General features: G+C 51.7%; 1 protein-coding gene across 2 annotated transcripts in view; it reads left to right on the forward strand.

Moving 5' to 3' along the window:
* Nucleotides 1-14,496, forward strand: part of DGAT2 (diacylglycerol O-acyltransferase 2) — a 32,659-nt gene that overhangs the window by 5,201 nt on the left and 12,962 nt on the right. The window contains exons 1-2 of one of the 2 annotated variants that reach the window (XM_017896611.1): nt 9,709-9,727; nt 10,313-10,441. Coding sequence is in view for 1 of the 2 variants with exons in the window: in XM_017896610.1 (XP_017752099.1) it covers nt 10,313-10,441 (129 nt within the window). In the remaining variant the exon portion in view is untranslated. Of the gene's footprint in view, nt 1-9,708; nt 9,728-10,312; nt 10,442-14,496 lie in introns of those variants that run through there. The other variant, XM_017896610.1, reaches the window with a different exon arrangement.

The raw sequence follows: 14,496 nt of genomic DNA on the forward strand, positions 1-14,496 counted from the left end.
TAAATGGAGGCATAAGATTTGGATGAGAGAGGCAGGCTGACTGCAGGGCCTCTGAGTGACCAACCGAGGCTGAAGTCCTAGTGTACTGAGAGCCAGAGACAAGAGATTCAGAGAGGATGCTGGATCCAGGCCTGTGGTGGCTCACCTTTGTCTGCAGCAGGAGGAAGACTTGAGAGCTCATGGGAAAGGAGCCTGGTGCAGTTAGTTTATTGGCCTCCAGCACTTTGATGGCCTCCTGGTATGGAGCTGCTGGCTGATTTGAGGGCCTCATGGGCAGGGCCCAGGGCTAGGAGTCAAGCCTGTGCTCTGTCCAGCTCCTTCTTGGCCACTGAACTGCTCCGCAGCCTCAGCAAGCCACTACCCTTCCTTACCCTCAGTCTCCTCATCTATGAAATGAGCAAAAGTGTCTTAAGAACCTGTGCTGATTATGGTGCAGATGCATATAGCCATAGAGGCTAAGCCTGTGAACCTTTTGGGTAAATCAGTGGAAATGGGAAACACAAACTCCTTTTCTTATTAGAGCAGAATTAGCCATTCTAAGCCCTGCCTCTGCTTCCCATGTGACCTTGGGCATGACGCTACCTCTTGGGGCCCCAGCTCTCTCATCTGCACAGTGAGGAGGACTGGTTGAGATGACCCCCTTGGCTTCCTTCCATCCCTGCTGGAGAAATGTGATTCCATTCTTGTCCCTAACTGCTGTGGGACTTTTGAGGTCAGCCACCTCCTTATTCTTGTCTTCAGCTTCTCCTTGTGAAAATGGTGCACTCATCTACTTGGGGCCAAGGTAAGTGCCCCAGAAGAACCTATGTCCCCACGCTTGCCCATATATTGTGATGGGGACGTATTTTGGAGATTCCTTGGTGACCTACTCACAAGCTAGTAGTGTTGCCATGGCAGCCCCTTCCACTGCAGTAGCTACTTTTTGAAGGTGCTCGGTCACAGTGGGTGGGGTGGGGAAAGCGGGCCCCTGGGGTCCTCAGCAATCATGTCCAGGGTCCTGGATATAGCTCCATGTTCGGTATGAGGAACACGGCATTCTAAGAGCCTCACTTCCTTGGCCTTACTTCTTGCAACTCTGTCCTACTTGATGAAAATGGAATACGCAAAAACCCAGGTGTATGGAGTAGCCTGAGGACAGGCTTATATTCCCTTTAGGGAGATGATCTGTGGATAAAAAATCATTAGTGGATTTTAGCAGAGCACTGGTGACCCAAGTTAGCAGCACTCAGATTTCAACTAGTCTACCCCAGCTTCCTAATTTAGTGCTCATGGGGAAACCTAGAGAAGGGAGGAAGAGGCTTAGGGCCCCAGCAAGTCTACAGATCCTCAGGATGCCTGGCTCCCTGCAGCAGGCCCTGAGGACTGACAGCCCCTGCAGGGTCCTGATGGCCCACTTCCCACCTGGCACACCTAGCATAGCTGTGTGCTGGCTCTCCAGTAGTTTGGCTGCCCCTTTGGGCCAGATGTACCAGTGGGCCCTGCTTTAAGGATACCTCATTTGCAAAATAGAACCCTTAAAGGGAATTGTTAATCTTTTCAGAAAAGAACTCACTGGCATTTTGGGACCAGATAGATGGCTAGCGAGCTGCCTTAGGGCTCTTAGGCACCAGTGGAGGGAGTGGGCTCTGACTGTCTTCTCTGCCTTCAGGGTAGAGGCCAGGACTCCTCTACCTAGCATCCCAGTCCTTCATGCCTCCCTGTTTCTCTACTTTTCCAACTAGACTCACAGTCTCTGTGCTGCAGTCTGACTAAACTACTTGCAGTTAATTCCTCAAACTTGTCTTCTCTCTCAGTTTCGGGCCTTTGCAATGCCTTTTGCAGGACTCTACTTCCTGGGGTCCTGTCTCTGTGCCTTCCTCCTGGAAGGCATCCCTAAGAACACCCTCGTGTGGGGGTTGGGGGCTTCCCCTGGATTCCCGGTCCTGACTGATCCTTTGTGTATAAATGTTCGCAGCCTTGTCTCCCAGCCATATCTGGGATGGGCAGCCCAGGAGCAGAACTCAGCCTCTAGCAGATGCCCAAGAAGCAGAGGAGAGGCAGGGTCTAGAAGCTCCCCTCCTGGTGTGGAGCCTGGCGTGTAAAGGGTACTTAGAAAGCACTGATATGGATGTTAGTGTTTAGGTTCCCCCCTTCTCTCTCCCTTCCTCTGGGGCCTTCCATCATTGCCCCAACATTAACCAGCCTCCAGCTGGAGACCTTTCCCTCCTGATTCCTCAGAAAGCTCTGCCTGACCCTCCATCATGGCACAGGTCAGTCAGCGGTGGGTGGACTTTTTTCTGTCTTTATCTAGACAAAAAAAACCCTGTTTATTCATCACAGTCCCCTCAAGCATTCAGTCATTCAGCAAACATTGATCGAGCACCTTCTCTGCGCCTGACCCTGTGCAGAGCATCAGGGCCCAGATGAATGAGACGTCATTCACACACATACCTTTTCCCAGAATGAGAAAGGGCTGAGTACAGGGGTGAGATGGGACAGGCAGGGATGTGGTCAGTCCAACCTGGGTGGAGGAGAAGGAAGACTTTCCAGAGAAAGGGTCAACAGGTTGGTCTCTGGCAGGCCAGTGCTCAGTGTCTGGTGGATGCCTGGTAAGTGTGTGCTAAGAGACTGACCAAACTAGACTTGGAAGCAATAGAACTCTACCTGGGAGCACTGCAGTGAGGTCAGAGTGTGGGGAGACTTCCTAGAGGGAAGGAGTCTCTGGCTGAGCACATGGTGAGGCACCAAGTGGAGACAGCTTCCTGTGTGAGGCTTGCGGGAGCCCAGTCCTAGCCTGGGATTCTAACAGCAGCGGGCATGACCCTCCAGAGATGGCAGCTTTGCCATGACTGGCCTCTCATCATCGTGTATGTGGACTCCCGCTGAAAGGTACCTGCCTGGAGGAGCCTGGAAGAGAGCTCACCTCCAGCCTTGATGAAGTGGCATCTCTTTGGCACTTGGCCTGACTTCCTAGACCTCCTGGGGCTGGAAGAGCCTGCCAGGGGTCAATATGTACTGACCCTCACTCTGCTACCTCTTCTCATAATATACAGTCTGTTACCGTGCACCTCTTTAAAAACTGTTTGTGCTCTCTGTCTCTGTGCAACTTGTCCTCAGCCCTTTGGGGGTAACTTGGGAGTGACTTTCTCATTCACCTAGACCCAGGGCAGACATTAGGTCCAGATGGGCCCAGGTGTGGCATCCTTGGGGTTGGGGATGTGGGCAGGGTGACCCCCCCTGCCTCAAGGAGCCCAAGAGGCTGTTCACACCTCTTTTAGCTGGCATCTTTCTGGCTCTCTTACATTCATGCCAGACATTCTGGCCCTTTTCCATAAGTTATTTAGATTCCTTATGACAATCCTGGATTAAAGCTAAGGAGGACACTGAGTCCCAGGGAGGGGGAGTGACTTGCAAGATCTCATTGCAGGTAAGAATCAGAGCCAGGGTTTGAATCCTAAGTCAGCCTGTCGCCTATGCCTCTATTCCTAGGCAGGGCAGGCATTATTTTACCCATCAAACAGGAGAGGACACCGAGGCTTACTTGGTAATTAACCAGCATTCATACAGATCTTTACTTTTATGAAGCTCTTGGCTATACATTATCTCATTTAGTTCCCACAACAATTTGGTGAGGTAGGTATTAGCCCCACTGTATAGATGAGGAAGCTGAAGCTTGTATAGGAAGTGACTCATTCAGTCCACTTCCTACGAGTTAGAGGCCAGGTTCTCCTGACTCTCGGCCCTGTTCTCTGCACCATCTCCAGGCTGGCATGCCCCCTGCCAGATGCCAGTATGGAGGTGAGGTGGGTGGAGGACACAGTGTGGACTGTCCAGAGGCGTGAGCTGCCATATGTTCTGTCTACTACTGCTTCCCCATGTGCGCTCAGGTCCTCCTCTCCATAGGCCAGGGATCCTCCTGCCCCTCTATCTCATTGCCCCAAATTATTTTTCTTCATAGTGCTCATCGCTGCCTGATGTTACATCATACATTAATAAGTAAGTGTTTTATCTCTCCCTCAGCAGAAGTTAAGCATCCTAACTTAACTTGAGCCAGTCTAACTTGGATATCAGGCCTATAGCTGCCTCTGAGGTAGGACATCATCTGCTGTGCTCACTGCTGTTTCCCCAGGGCCAGTATTAGCGCTTAGTACCTTGTATGTGCTCTATGCTTTGGGTCTTAGCTCTGTCCCCACCCGCCTCCCCCAGGAAGCCACCTTTGACTACTTATTCCAACTTCTTTATTCTCAGCTTCTATTTCAGACAGTCACGCACCCCCCTTTCTGGGCTCTTGAGTATTTGAGTCTGCCTCATTAGAATTCCCTGCAAGGCCTTGTTCCAGCAATTTCCCCCATCCACACTGTCCACTTCCCTCCTGTTTGCCCCCTAGATCTTCAGGGCCCTGGTGAAGCCTCATGGGCTCCTTGGAGCCTCCTCTATGCTACCGTCACTCTGCGACCTCTTATAACACACACCTATGGCCATGCGCCTCTGGAAAAATGCTGCTTGCTCATTATGTATACCCCTTCCCACTCTGGAGACAGGAGGAGCAATGCCAGTAGCCACCGCTTAATTACCTAACAAATGCCACATGTGCCCTACATGTTTTAAAATTTAATGTTCCCAACAATCCTGTGAGGTGGGGATTATCACCCTCATCCTACAGATAAGAAAACCAAAGCTAGAGTTAGGTGACTTGCCTGAGGTCACAGAGCCAGGCAGGGGCAGACCTGGCCCAGGGCCCTCTTTCTCAGATTTAGGGAGTTGGGGCTCAGACACTGCTGCCCTCAGGCATGTGAGAAGAAGCCCAGAAAACTTGGGTTTCATCAGCCCTGAGGTGTGGCCTTCCTGGTCACTTTGATATCAGATATTGGGCAAGGAGGTGCTCATAGACACCCTTCAACACCCCAGCCCTGGGCTGGGCCCTGGGTCTGAGAGCTGCTTGAAAGCACGTGGGTTGGTGGGGGCAGGGGGTGGAATCCAGTCTCACCAGAACGTCTACATGAGACTCTGGGCATGATATGGGCGGAGGAGGCAGCTCTCCTTTGCCAGGATATGTTCCTGAAGTCTGGGTGTGGGCTGGCTTGTTTAGTGGGGCCAGCCCTCACCAGCATAGCATTGTAGAGATGATGAGAGGACTGGGAGCCTGAATACCCTCCTTAAGTCCTGGCTGCCACACCCTGACCTCAAGCAAGTGATTTTGCCTCTTTGGGCTTCACCTCACCTCAGTTTCCTTCTCTATGAAACGGGATTGCCAGTTCTCCCCTTGCCTACCTTCCCAGAGAGTGCTGTGGGATGGTGAAGCCCCACCTAGGCGTGGGAGAAGGGGATTGCTTTCCGGGTGGTAAAAGAGCTGCTCCGGGCCTCTCTGGCAGCTCTACTTCCGGTGCCTTCCCCAAAGATAGGAGCAAGTGTTTGCCTGGGAGCAGCTATTTAAGTCGTCTATTGGGAATCTTCCCCCGCAGCCTGTCTCATGTCCCCCTATGAAACAGAGACATCTGTAGGTAGCAGGGTTGTGTTCCCTTCATAGGTGGAGAAACTTGTACCTAGGAACGGCAAAAGATGCTCATCCCCCATCTCTGGGGTCAGTCCTCAGTGATGGGGCTGGCTTGGCCTCCTGTCAGACAGTCCAGTCTAACTTGGGCATCCAGGCCTATAGCTGCCTCTGAGGCTGCTCTGGATTTGCTTATGGATTTGCTCAGCTATGCAGTAAACCTCTATGGCTCCTCTTACCACAGATGAATCAAGTACCAAGTCCTGGCACCCATGAGTCACTGGCAGTGGGATGGCCAAGTAAAGTGACATTGGTGCTGTGCTGTGGGAGTGTGCAGAGAGAGTACAGGTGTGGTGAGGGGGCAGATTGGAGCAGGGACTTAGCTGGATGCTGAGGCTCCCTGGCGGCCCCACCCAGGAGTCAGGAACAGTCAGGCTGGGTGTGAAGATGGTGGCATGCGGTGGCATCTGATTGCAGCATCGGCATCCCCACCAGCTTCTGCTGGACTCCTCCCAGCCACAGCTGGGGCAGAGGAAGTACTGACAGCCAGGTGGCAAGGACTGGCAGTGTTGTGGGGGTGCCCAACTGAACCCTCACTTCCCATCTGCGTGAGCAATGGTACCAGAACTATGGCAAGCAGGTAAGCTCCAGGTCCCAAATACCCTGCTAGGTCCTCAGGAGGGTGGATGCCAGAGATCACAAACTTCACCCTCCTTACCCCCATTTCACAGATGAGGAAACTGAAGCCCAGAGAGGTGAAGAGACTTAGCATGGTAGTTGGTGACAGAGCTGGGACTAGAACCCCAAGTGCTGCTGCCACTTTACCTGCTGTAGAAGATGCCTGCTCCTGACCCACCCCTCTGAAGGAAAATAGATCATCCATTTCTCCCCTTCCCCTCCCAGCTCCCCACCACTGCCCCCTGCTTTGTTGTGGGGAGCAGAGAGAAGGAACTTGGGGACACATAGCATCGGAACAGACGCAGGCCTGGAGGTTGGGCCTGAATTGAGTTCAGCTCTGCCAGCCTCTGGCTGAGTGACCTTGACCCAGTATCACCATCAAAATAGGGTGTTGATGCCAAACTCACAGGAGTCCAAGTGCCTGTGCAAGGGCATGGAGGGTCCCAAAGCTTTATGGGCCTCTTGTGCATCATACCTGTCACTCAGCCCTGCATGGAGGGAACCCCAGGGGCCTGAAGAGAGGCTAGAGCACCCCCTTGGGGCGGGCCCTGACAGGGCACTGGGGATCCAGATATGGATCAGACCCAGACCTGGCCCTCGGGCAGTTTCCAGTGTGATGCAGAATCAGCTTGTAATCAGCAGTTACTACAAGGCCAGGGACTGTAGGAGCCCTGAGGAGGACTCTCTTTTGTTTCTCCATTGTGCGGGTCTGACTTTATCTTCAAATAGGTTATCTCCTTGGCCATCAAGATGGCCCCTGGTAATTCCAGGCCTGCATAGACCTTAGTGTTTATCATCCCAGAGAAGGAAAGTCCTTCTCTTTCCAAAGGCTTCCTGGAAGACTGCTGCCTTATCACCATCTCTGGGTTTTGAAGGATGTGTTGCTTTATCTCATTAGAGAATCATCAAGTGAGTAAAGTAGGGAAGGGCCTCTGCCTAGAATATTTCTTGGGTGGACTGGGGGCTCCCACTGGCCCAGGGTTTAGCATCCATGGCCAGGCCAGCTCCCAGGCCACGGCTCCATGGTCAGCTAGGTTGGGATTGCCTGAGAGGGCCTGGGGCTGAGAAATGCAGAGATGCAGTCCTCCCAGCTTCCTCTCCAGGAGCCTCCCAACTCTAACCCCCACGGAAGCACTTGCCATTTGGTATTTGGGACCTAGAGCTCACCACCTTGCAGCATCCCGGTACAGTTGCCCAGGCAGATGGGAAGTGAGGGTTCACTTGGTAGACTGCATTTCCTACTTGTTGGCAGAGTGAGCTGTGGGCGGTAGTTGGGGCTGGATAAGGCAGGGTGAGAACTGAACCAGCAGTGTGTGAAAACCCTGAGCTCAGACCCACCTTGCTGCAGTCCCTCAGTTTCCAGTCTGTATAATGGGGTGAGGGTTGAACAAGATGGTGTGTGTTTCCTGTGCTATGACTACCTAATTTTAAGACACCTAATAAGCTTAGCAGAGATATTTGGATTAGGCACCATGAAAAATTTTTAGGTCTTCTCAGTTGTTTCAGTTGGGGATATGTCATCAGTGAAATTTCTATACTCCTCCTCCAAGCTGCATGGGGGCTGGCCCTGGCACCAAGGTAGGGAGCTAGATAAGCTGACTTCCAGTGTGCCTCTTCCCTAAGCACCCCTCAAACCACTGGCTTCAGGGACCTGTCTGCAACGGGAAGCAGTCAGCCACGAGAAGGCACGCTTTCCTTTTTTTCTTGCTGAATAGAAGGTGGTGGCAGGCACCCAGTGCTGTGTCTCACCCCTACCTGAGTGTTTGGACTGAAGTATTTATGGTGGTGTTTCTCAGACTTAATCACCTGGGGATCTTGTTAAAATGCAGATTTTGATTCAATAAATCCAGTCTGGAGCCCAAGGGTCCTGCATTTCTAACCCGCTCACAGGTGATGCTGATGCTTCTGTTCCCAGACCACACTTTAAGTAGGAAAGTGCTAGAGTACATTTTGTCTTCTCTCTAGCCAGGGCATCCAGCCTTCCTCAGATGGAGCAGGAACTCACCTGTCACTTAACCAGCCCCCGGTGGCTGTGGCTCCTGTTTCGCTTCATCCAGCACGACTCAGGAGGCAGAGCCAGCTCCTGGAAGATGACTTGTCCAGCCCCAGCCATTGGATCAAGGGCTCAAGCCTGTGCTTGGACTTCACTTCCCTCCCTTATATACTCACCCAAGCCTGTCCCCACTTGCAGGTGAAGGTGAAGGGTTATGAGACCCTCAAGGATAAGCATGTGATGAACTCATCTGTCCAGGCCCCACTGCTGGGCAGGTTGACCAGGCCCTGAGCATGACCCTCCCACTGTGTCCTGTGTACAGAGCCTTTGCACTCAGAGCTGCTCTGGGGAAAGGGGAGGTCCTCTAAGCAGGGTCAGGAATGCTGGGTTTCAGTCCTGGCTCTGCCGCCTACTGCCTGGGTAGCCCTGGGTCAGTCAGTGCCTGTCTCTGGTCCCCAGTCTCCCTGGCTGTCCAATTAGGCTATGCTGGATGACCCCAGAGGGCCCTCAGGCTCTAGGATGGGTTGCTGGGCAAGTCTGGAGGTGGGAAAGTCCTATGAAGGTAGGATTTTTATAAAGGGGGTGAAGGAGCAATTATGAGGCAGACCTCTGGAATGGCTCTATGGCCCAGCCTCTTTATTTGTTTTTGTGAGTTCACATCCTGCTGCCTCCACCTCAGTTATACCTGTGGTGTTATTAGATGCTACTGAACACTCAGTTTGTGCACCGAGGATATGGTAGTGAACACTGTGAGCTTGCCTGGGGTTACATAGTGAGTAGAACCAAAGTCTGAACCTAGGTTTGACTCTTCTGCTAAACTAAGCCCCTTCCCTCTGATGCGTCACACCAGGGAAAGGGGCCATCTTGAGGCCTAGCAGTTCCTTCCTCCTAAAAGTCAAAACAGTTGTTAACTTTCAGCTGATAAGGGTAGGTCTCTTTCTAAACTCTGCTGTGGCTTTGTTGCTCTGCAGATTTTGAAGAAAAGCAAAGGCTTGAGTGTAGGCCCCTAAGTCCTTTTCTCTCCCTGCTCCCAGCTTGTAGGCTCAGTTGAAAGATCATGAGACCCTCAAGGACAGGATTGTGACTAACTCATCTGTGCTCTGGGCCTTTCACAGAGCAGATGGTATGAAGGAATGTTTGACCGGCACACAGTAGGTGCTTGGTGAAGATGTGTTGAGCAAAGGGCATGTAGTGGGGGCTCAGCAAAGAGGGGTTCGAGGTGGCCCACTTCTTCAGCTGCTGGAAGGAATGGGGTATGGGTGAGGAACTTTCACCCATGCTCTTCCCCAGTGCTGTCTCTCCTGCAGTCACCAGGCTTCCTGTTCCCACTGCCCATCGGCTGCTGGAATCCAGGGCGTCATCCTAGGGGCACCAAGCCAATTAAGTGAGCACATCTCGTCCTAAGTTCCAGGCTTGGCACTTGCTTGATAGCGAGCATAATTATAGCCCTCAATGTCCTTCAGGCTGCCTGAAGCTCATTGGCCACTGGGCCCTTTGGGGAAGCAAAGGCTGTCACCTTACTCCTTTCTGGGCCCCACGCTTTCGGCACTGAGATGAGGATGAACATGTACATCTCTCTGAAAGTGGTAGTGGTGTGGGGAATCAGTGGTGTTGGGGGTGGGGGCAAGAGGGTTCAGCTCCTTGGAGAAGGGGTATTAATCTGGTATATACAGAAGGCTGAGCAGGGATTGGGGATGCTCAAAGTACACTTGGAGAAAAAAAAACATTGGAAATTGGATGTTGAACCTCTGTCCTTGGCCTCACAGACAGATAGCAAAGATTAAATATTTGTACTAGACCCAGATAAAGGACAGGAGTTTGACTGGGGTGGAGGGGATGGAAGAGAACTGGCAATTATGAGAGACTTCCCAAGGCCTAGCCCCTGGATTAGCCTCTTTAGATACTTCATGTGGTCTCCAAAATGACCCCCTGAGTGCGATACCATTCCCATTGTGTATCTATAGAAACCAGGGCACAGGGGAGCATGCAGACAGCCCAGAGTTACAAAGCCATGGGGTGGAGGGCTGGGATCTAAATCCAGGTCTGTCTGATTCTATAGCTGATGCTCTTCTCACATCTAGAAAAGTACCTATGGGAGGTGAGGTTTGTACTGGGGACCCTGTGACTGGAGGAAAGGGTGACAGTGGACTGACATCTTCCCTCTACTATAGGCACTGGATCCAGCATCCTCTCCGCCCTCCAGGACCTCTTCTCCGTCACCTGGCTCAACAGGTCCAAGGTGGAAAAGCAGCTACAGGTCATCTCAGTGCTCCAGTGGGTCCTGTCCTTCCTTGTACTGGGTAAGCTGGGCCTTACAGGGAGAGCGGGTGGGCAGGCAGGGTCCATTCCCCAACAGAGGTTAGAGCAGGAGCCCTGCTCTGCAGGGGTAAGGGAGTAAGAGAAGTCTTACACACACTGCCCCCCCACCAGCACCTTTCCACATCTACCTTTTGGGTCCCAGATCAAGTGCTCTACCCCTCAGCATGCATGAGGATTCAGTGAGATTCGGTGGGAGGTGGTGTGATAGTTCCCATTTACAGACGGGAAACCTCAAGTCTTAGAGAAGGTAGGTAGCTTGTCCAAGGTCACACAGATTTGAATCCCTGTCTATAGGACCCCCAAAGCCTGTGCCTTTCCCACAGTGCCACCCTGCCCACCAACAGACATTTTCTAGCAGGTATGTTACTTTGCCTTAAGGTAGTTTGGTGCCAGGTTTAAGTACTGAATCTCCTGCAAACAAGCTCTGTGACCTTACACAGGTTATTTGAACTCTCTGAGTGTTAGTTTCCTCATTTTGAGTGTGAGGAAAGTGCTTGCTTCACATGGCTTTTGTGAGGATTGAAGATAAGAAATGAGAGCACCTGGCGCAGGGCCTGGTCATGATGGGCCCCCATTACATGGGAATCATCAGGAGGTGCCCTCAGACTCCACTCCCAGCCCACACCCATCCTTAGCTGAGCACATTTTCCAGGTGCTTCCTGAGGCCTGCTCCCTGCTGTCTCTCAGCACAGCCCACATCAGTGCTTTGGTTGCTTTTTCTGCAGGTCTGGCTAGATACCCTCACTCCTTAGGTTGCCATCCAGGCCAGAGGCAGGACAATACGATTGTCTGAGGGGAGGGAAGAGGCCTCTTGTTTTTCCCCAGACTCCTGTGCTCTCAGCATAGCAGGTAGCTTCCTCAGCATGTCAAGGCAGATGAACCTGCTCCAGAGCATCACAGAGTGCATTCCAGTGCCTGTGAGCCAGTCCCTCTGGGCGACCCACTCTTTGGGACTGTATAGGCTGGTAGGGGATCATCAGGATTTACCATGTCAGTGCTGAGCAGCTGTCCTTCAGACAGGTGCATGGGGTGCTCTGAAACAGACCATGTTTGCAGAGCCAAGGGATAGAACTTCACAGGTGAGAAAATGGAAATTCGCAGAGGTTCATCAACTACCTGCTACTGTGAAGCTCATTAAATGGCAGAGTTGGGATTTGAGCAGAAACTCAGTGTATTCCCCAGGAATCCCACATTACTGGAAGCCCAGAATTAGTGAACTGGGGCTGAAACAGCCAGTCTTCACCTTTAGGCCCAAGAACGGGCTTTGAGGAGGGGATCCGTGAACCCTTAAAATTATATACAAGATTATATATGAGAGTATGTGCACATTTTTCAAGGGAGAAGGGCCATAGCTGTCCTCAAAGTCTTACAGGGACATGCAGCCTCAAGAAGCCAAACACTGGTTGGAAGAACTGAGCAAACTAAACGGGCTCCCTCAGGACTCAGACCCCAACATGGCTTGCATTTGGCCACTTACTAGAATCCTAGAGTAGCGAGCACAGTGTGACCCCTTCTTACTCAAAAAGGAAGTGGAGGCCTGCTTGGGGTCACATGAGAAGAAAGTGCTGGGACCAGGACAAGAACCCAGGGACTCCAGCCTCCCAGACCCCCTGCCTAGTCTGCTACACCAGCTCCCTTTGTTCCCTGTTGCACCCAAAAGCCACCACTATCCCTGTCTTAGTGGATCTGGGCCTGGCTGATAGGGAGCTGAGCAGCTTGTAGAATACCAGCTCACGCAGCTGGTGATGGGGACTGGCCCTAGGCTGTAGGTTAATAATTGATCAGACCCAACCACAGCCCAGAAACCGGCCCAGCATCTTCTCAACACCCTTGCCTGGCCTCGCCTCGCATAGGTGGGAGCCTGGCCTGGTTGGACAGGCAGATCTCCTGAGCTACTGCTAATTACCGCCCTCAGCAGCCCCAGCCACTCCCTCCCTCTGCCTCTCAAACCTGCTGGCAGAAGCTCACCTGGCAAGCAAAGACCATGGTGACCCTGTTGGTCTCTCCCTGGACCAGAGATTTTTCACCACTTTGTGCCATGGAACCCTCTGGCATTCTGATGAGGCCTATGACCTTTCTCAGTGTTTTAGAGTATTTAATACAAGGTGCATTGGATTTCAAAGGAAACTACTGATAATAAAATATAAATATCTACACATTAAAAAAGTTGATTAGACATGTAGTAACAGGTGCCTTTTTATTACTGTAAATAAAACGATCTAGTAGCAAGTGTAATAATTACTATAGTTCTTAAGTAGTGATGAGAAGAAATGATTTTTTTAAGATATCTGCAACTGCTACAAAGTTATGTGCAATAATTCTGTGATTTATTACATTGGTAAGTGAAGGAAATGCCAAATTTCCATGAGAGATAAGTGAAAATTTAGATGTCGTTTATTTCCCCATCCAAGTCCATGGATATTGTGTGTCAGGCTAAGTAAGTTCAAACATCATATTTAATTTTCCCAATACCCTGTAAGGAAATTAAGACTTAGGAATGGGGCTTGGCCAGCAAGTGGCAGGACCAAGGCTCTAGGCCTGTTTGGTCCCAGAGTCCATGCTCTTCACCAGGACACACTGCTGCCTTCCCTGCCATTGAGCATCCACAGACTGCCCTGCACCACAGGCCGCGGGGCTCCAGAATTTTGTATCACAAGTGTCTTTGCAGGCACCATGATGTGCAGGAAGTGGGTGATGTGTGAAAGCAGTCCTGAGCCTTCCATGTGTGGGGCAAGCAGGGCCTTCTAAGCTTCTCATGAGCTCAGCAACAGTGGTTTTTACTGCAGCCCCATGACCTAAGAGCATGGAACCAGAGCCTGTTGTTCAGAAGACAAGGATTAGGCTCTGAGAAAGGAAGGTCATTTGGTGGATTTAGTTCATCCTTTTGCTCTTCCTGTGTTTGGTTTCTGGGGCTGGAGAGATTAATCTGACCTGGTTTCTGCTCCCAAGGAGCTCAGGGGCTAAAGAGCTGTCTGCTAGAGGGAGTCTAATGAGGGAGGCAGATGACGAAAGGGATGGTAAGTGGTTTCAGAGAGGGTTGTGGACACATAGGGGAGGGGAGGAAGCCCCCAGCTGAGAAAGGCCAGGCTAGAATTCAGTCTCTGGATACCCCATCAGGCCTCTTCTTCTCCATCCAGGCTGCCTCAGCAGCAGAGTAAGGACAAGTTGGTAGGGATACCCACCTTCCCAGAGAGACCAGCCCTCTAAGCAGTGGGGCCTGGAGCTCAGCCCACTCTGGTCCCATTACACCTCAAGAGAGTTAGAGGTTTCTGGAAGCTAGGTTTCCAGGGTGCTCAGACCATAGCCTAAACCTCATGGTTCCTGTCTGGCCCACCTGGAGCATCCACCTAGAGGATGCCACTAGAGGAGCCTAGATGCCTATGGAGTCTGGGGGGCTAGAGTCATCCCTTTTCAGGCCTAAGAAAGGGAATCAGGCAGACTGCTGAACAATAAGTATGACTTTGTAGGCAGCTTTTAGACATAGCTATTCACCAAGCTACCATAAGCTTTTCACAGTTTGCTTTTAACAGGCTCTTGTAGGCTGTACATGCTTCCCTAGAAACTTGTCTTCCCTTCTGCGGTGTCATACTCCTAAGCTGGTCCTGACAAATTGGACATCTCGTCACTCCGTGTTCACTGCCCCTCGCAACAAGAGAGTTGTACCCTGTTTTTAGCTACCCTGGGGAGAGGCTGGCTCAGGAGTCTAGAACAGGGCTAGACTGGGGGGCAACAAGGGGCTACCATTTCCCTCCCCATAGGCTCATGGAGAGTCTACATCCAGCCTTATCTTCTCCCATGGGAAACCAGAGGAGGCTCAGTATGGTGAGAAGAGAGCATGACATCCAGAGCCAGGCAGCCCACAGCACCTGGGACCACCAGGGGATGGGCACACACAGCAAGGGTTGGCCTCCCTTCTTGGGTAGTGGAAAAAGTCCTAGAAGGAGGCCATGCTTCTCCCACCAAACATGAGTACCTGCTACCCTTGCCCTTGTGCCGAATACCAGGCACCAAAGAAGATGCCGCCCCGCCAAGTGTG

The sequence above is a fragment of the Rhinopithecus bieti genome, unplaced genomic scaffold (genome assembly GCF_001698545.2).
Source record: "Rhinopithecus bieti isolate Rb0 unplaced genomic scaffold, ASM169854v2 scaffold_28990, whole genome shotgun sequence".
Taxonomy (NCBI): Eukaryota; Metazoa; Chordata; class Mammalia; order Primates; family Cercopithecidae; genus Rhinopithecus; species Rhinopithecus bieti.